General features: G+C 57.3%; 1 protein-coding gene across 1 annotated transcript in view; it reads left to right on the top strand.

Moving 5' to 3' along the window:
* The window catches only part of Tsks (testis specific serine kinase substrate), a 36,411-nt gene extending 33,966 nt beyond the window's left edge, over positions 1 to 2,445 (top strand). The window contains exons 9-10 of the mRNA XM_026789140.1: positions 1,142 to 1,277; positions 2,193 to 2,445. Of these exons, the coding sequence (XP_026644941.1) occupies positions 1,142 to 1,277; positions 2,193 to 2,321 (265 nt within the window). The 3' untranslated portion in view covers positions 2,322 to 2,445. The remainder of the gene's footprint in view (positions 1 to 1,141; positions 1,278 to 2,192) is intronic.
* Positions 2,446 to 2,480: the final 35 nt, after the last annotated feature.

Genomic DNA, 2,480 nt, shown 5'->3' with positions numbered 1-2,480 from the left:
TGGCTGTCCTCCGTCCTCCACACCCGCATGCCCGCCCACCCACGCTGGCTGTCGTCTGTCCTGCCCGCCCACCCACGCTGGCTGTCCTCCGTCCTGCTCGCCCACCCACGCTGGCTGTCCTCCGTCCTGCCCGCCCACCCACGCTGACTGTCCTCCGTCCTGCCCGCCCACCCACGCTGACTGTCCTCCGCCCTCCACACCCGCATGCCCACCCACGCTGGCTGTCCTCCGTCCTCCACACCCACCCACGCTGGCTGTCCTCTGCCCTCCACACCCGCATGCCCACATACTCTGGAGGGGCTGGAGAGATGGCCCAGGGGTTAAGAGCACTGACTGCTCTTCCAGAGGACCCAGGTGACTTTCCCAGCTCCCACGTGGTGGCTCCCAGCATCTCCAGTTCCAGGAGATGCAGCACCCTCTTCTGGCCCCTGTCTGTACACATGGGGCATGCAGGCACACAAAGTAAGGGGCTGGAGAGATGACTTAGAAGATTAAGAGCCCACATTGCTCTTTCAGAGGACCCACAGAAGAACACTCAAAATCACCTGTAACTCTATCTGGAGGAATCCGGTTCCACTGGCCTCTCCCAGCACATACGCATACCTACACATGCATAGATTAAAATAATAAAATAAAGGTGGAGATTGATTGAGGAAGACACTCATTGACTTTTGACCCCATTCATGCACACACTGAGACCTCCATGTGCTGTGGAGAGCAGGAAGTGGGTTTCCAGTCACGCGTAACTGTGCACTGCCGACGTCTGGCAGGTTACGCAAGGTGCCTAAAGAAACAAGGCCAGACTTGGTGGTTTATGATATTTTGTTGTTTTTTTGAGACAGGGTTTCTCTGGTGACCAGGCTGGCCTCAAGCAGAGATCCGCCTGCCTCTGCCTCCCAAGTACTGGGCTTAAAGGCGAGAACCACCAGCCAAGCAGTGGTAGCACATGTCTTTAATCCCAGCACTCGGGAGGTAGAGGCAGGCAGATCGGTGAGTTCGAGGCTAGATGGGTCTCTATAGTGAGTTCCAGGATAGCCAGAGCTATGTAAAAAAGACCTTGTCTCAACAAACACGAAAGAAAAAGGAAAGAGCTGATGCAGCATAACCAGGGCATCACCCATCACTGACTCCCCTTTCACAGCCAGGGGCAGCAGTTGTCCACAGAGTCCCTGAGGCAGCTTCTGGAACGTGCGTTGGCCCCGCTTGTGGATGAGGTGAAGCAAAAAGGCCTGGCTCCTGCTTGCCCCAGCTGCCAGAGGCTACACAAGAAGATTCTGGTACCAGAAACCATGGGTTGCCATGACACAAGTTACTTTTGTGTTTAGCAGGGTGTGGGCAGCCCTGCTCAGGAGCCCTGCTGGCCTCCGGCAGGAACAGACACCCAGTCATTCTGCCACCTATGGTGACAGGTTCTGCCCAAAGCATACTAATGCACTGGGCTGGGAGAGCACGGGGAGCAGATTCCTCTCTGTAGCTCTGAATCATGGGCCTGATTTTCTGTGGCCCTTCGGGGAGGTCCCTGGACACAGAGGGACCCACTTCCACAAGTCACAGCTTTCTAGCTGCTAGAGCTTGAGGTCTGGTGCGTTGTGGGACATAGAGAGCGAGCGCGTATTGGCCTGTGGGATATACATTAGAGAGAGTAGTTGTAGGGATGCATGAGGCCATGGCCTGGAGCATCGTAGATACAGAGGTCAGTGCACGATGGGATGCCGGCCTAAGGGATGACGGGATACGAATTGTAACGAGAGCTGCAGCCCTAATCCACAGACAGTCACAGGGCGTGGTGAACTGTGGGATACAGAGCACTGTAATGCTAGGGACCATTCTTGTGACAGAGGAACTTAAGAATTATGGGATGTGGAAGGGCACCATGCCATCTGGGATACACACAGTATGGGGCAGTTCCTAGGCATTAGGGGCACAGTGCTTGAGTGGTGACTCAGCTTGCTGAGACACAGGCCAGTGCATCGAGAACATCCAGGACACTCACGGGCTTCCTGTGAGATGCAGCTGGGGAGACAGACGAATTATGGGATACCAGGGTTATCCCCAAGCTCAAGGCCTGATGGGTTACTTTGGGTGGTGTGTGGGCTCCATGGGACCCTACCCCTTACCCTCCGCGACCCAGCTCCCCCTCCACCCCCAGCCCAGTCCAGCAAGCCCAGCCGCGCCTACACTCCTCTCCCCAGGAGCTGGAGCACCAGGCCTTGGCCAAACAAGTCAGGGCAGAGGCCCTGAGCTTCACCCTTCGGCTGGCCCAAGACGAAGCCGTTCGGGCCAAGAACCTACTGCTGACGGACAAGATGAAGCCGGAGTGAGGACTGAGGCGGAGGGCATGGGAGGAGGGTGAGGCCACCTGCCCTAGCCCCACCTGGGCCTTCCCAGGGCTGACCCCGCTGACTGTCACTGCAGGGAGAAGGTGGCCACTTTGGGCAGGGCTGACCCCGCTGACTGTCACTGCAGGGAGAAGGTGGCCA

This window comes from Microtus ochrogaster, unplaced genomic scaffold, assembly GCF_000317375.1.
Source record: "Microtus ochrogaster isolate Prairie Vole_2 unplaced genomic scaffold, MicOch1.0 UNK14, whole genome shotgun sequence".
NCBI lineage: Eukaryota > Metazoa > Chordata > Mammalia > Rodentia > Cricetidae > Microtus > Microtus ochrogaster.
The sequence above is the reverse complement of the archived record's forward strand: the minus strand, read 5'-3'. Positions and strand labels throughout refer to the sequence as shown.